General features: G+C 36.8%; 1 protein-coding gene across 1 annotated transcript in view; it reads left to right on the forward strand.

Annotated features, from left to right (window-relative positions):
• The window catches only part of LOC107653880 (serine/threonine-protein phosphatase 4 regulatory subunit 1-like), a 3231-nt gene extending 2624 nt beyond the window's left edge, over positions 1 to 607 (forward strand). The window contains exons 3-4 of the mRNA XM_016440750.1: positions 193 to 277; positions 382 to 607. Coding sequence (XP_016296236.1) covers positions 193 to 277; positions 382 to 508 — 212 coding nt within the window. The 3' untranslated portion in view covers positions 509 to 607. The remainder of the gene's footprint in view (positions 1 to 192; positions 278 to 381) is intronic.
• Positions 608 to 1992: the final 1385 nt, after the last annotated feature.

Below are 1992 nucleotides of genomic sequence, written 5' to 3' on the forward strand. Positions count from 1 at the left end.
TGTGTGTGTGTGTGTGTGTATGTGTATGAGAGAGTGTGTGTGTGTATGAGAGTGTGTGTGTGTGTCTGTATGTGAGTGAGTGTGTGTGTGAGTGTCTGTGAGATGATGCGGTGTGTTCTGTGTCTCTGAACGTGTCTGTAGTTGGTGTGGATGGATTCAGCTCAGAGTCTGACCCCATTGTTGTGCCTTCAGTGCTGGATTTCGTGTCTCAGGATGAGATGTTGACTCCTCTGGGCCGACTGGACAAGTACATCAGCAGCGAGAACGTCTTCAACAGGTGAACGCCGCTCTATGAAACATAGAACCCTATTCATTTAGGATGCTGTATCCCACAATGCCGTGCACCTGACCTTCTGTTTCATTGTGTTCGGTGTGTTTCAGGCAGATGGTGGCCCGCAGTCTTCTGGACACGCTCCGAGCCGTCAGCGAGGATGAACGCGAGTGTGTGTCTGTGCTGGAGCGGATCGACAGACTCGCAGACGACTCGGGTACTGAACTGATTCACTGATTCACTGTCCTGTCAGAGAGTCGTGTCATGAAGACTCTGTGTTTGAGATCTGACTCCTGTGAGCTCTAGACCGATAAACACACACACACACACACACTCACAGACACACATACTCACACTCACACACACACATACTCACACTCACACACACACACACACACTCACACACACTCACACACACTCACACTCACTGAACCAATGATTCAAAGACTCATTCATAAAGAGCCGTTTACTTCATTACTGAATGAATCAGCCGTTTGAACGAATCGAGTGAACCAATGATTCAAAGACTCATTCATAAAGAGCCGTTTACTTCATTACTGAATGAATCAGCCGTTTGAACGAATCGTGTGAATCAATGATTCAAAAGCCCATTCATAAAGAGCCGTTTACTTCATTACTGAATGAATCAGCCATTTGAACGAATCGCGTGAATCAGTGATTCAAAGACTCATTCATAAAGAGCCGTTTACTTCATTACTGAATGAATCAGCCGTTTGAATGAATCAACTGAAGACATTTACCGCCACCTTCTGGCAGATTTAGTTTCTTATTTAGAGTATCTTTTAATTAATTAAATTAATAATAGTAATAACAATAATAATAATAAAAACATTAAAGGGAACGTTTTCCATAGTTTATGTTAGGCCGTTGTAGCCTAAATGTTTGTGTAGTAATAATTTTTGTTGAATCAAATAAAATTTCTAAAGCTACAATTTGTAATGTCTACTTGATACTTTCTCATTTAACAAAAATATCTTTAAATAAACTTTTGTGGGTATTTTCACAGTCATATTTATTTTGCGATTAATTAGATTAATCGAAACATCATGTAATTAGATTAAAAATTTTAATTGACTGACAGCCCTAATATATATATTCTCACACTACCAGTCAAAAGTGTTTGAACAGTACGTTTTTTAATGTTTTTTAAAGAAGTCTCTTCTGCTCAGCAAGCCTGCATTTATTTGATCAGAAATACAGAAAAAAACAGTAAAATAGTAAAATATTATTATAATCTAAAACAGCTGTTTTCTATGTGAATATCTGTTAAACTGTAATGTATTTTTGTGATGCGCAGCTGTATTTTCAGCATCATTACTCCAGTCTTCAGTGTCACATGATCTTCAGAAATCATTCTAATATGCTGATTTGCTGCTCAAGAAACATTTCTGATTATTATCAATGTTGAAAACAGCTGAGTAGAATTTTTCAGGTTTCTTTGATGAACAGAAAGTTCAGAAGAACAGCATTTATCTGAAATAGAAATCTTTCGTAACATTATAAATGTCTTGACTGACACTTTTAATCAATTCAAAGCATCCTTGGTAAATAAATAATTGCTAAAAAAATAATAAATAATTTCTATGTCAGATAAATGCTGATCTTTGGATTTCTATTCATCAAAGAATCCTGAAAAAAAGTACTCTGCTGCATAATTTCAATATAATAATAATCAGAAATGTTTCTTGAGCAGCAAATCA

Source organism: Sinocyclocheilus anshuiensis, unplaced genomic scaffold (assembly GCF_001515605.1).
Source record: "Sinocyclocheilus anshuiensis isolate Anshui unplaced genomic scaffold, SAMN03320099.WGS_v1.1 scaffold1994, whole genome shotgun sequence".
Taxonomy (NCBI): Eukaryota; Metazoa; Chordata; class Actinopteri; order Cypriniformes; family Cyprinidae; genus Sinocyclocheilus; species Sinocyclocheilus anshuiensis.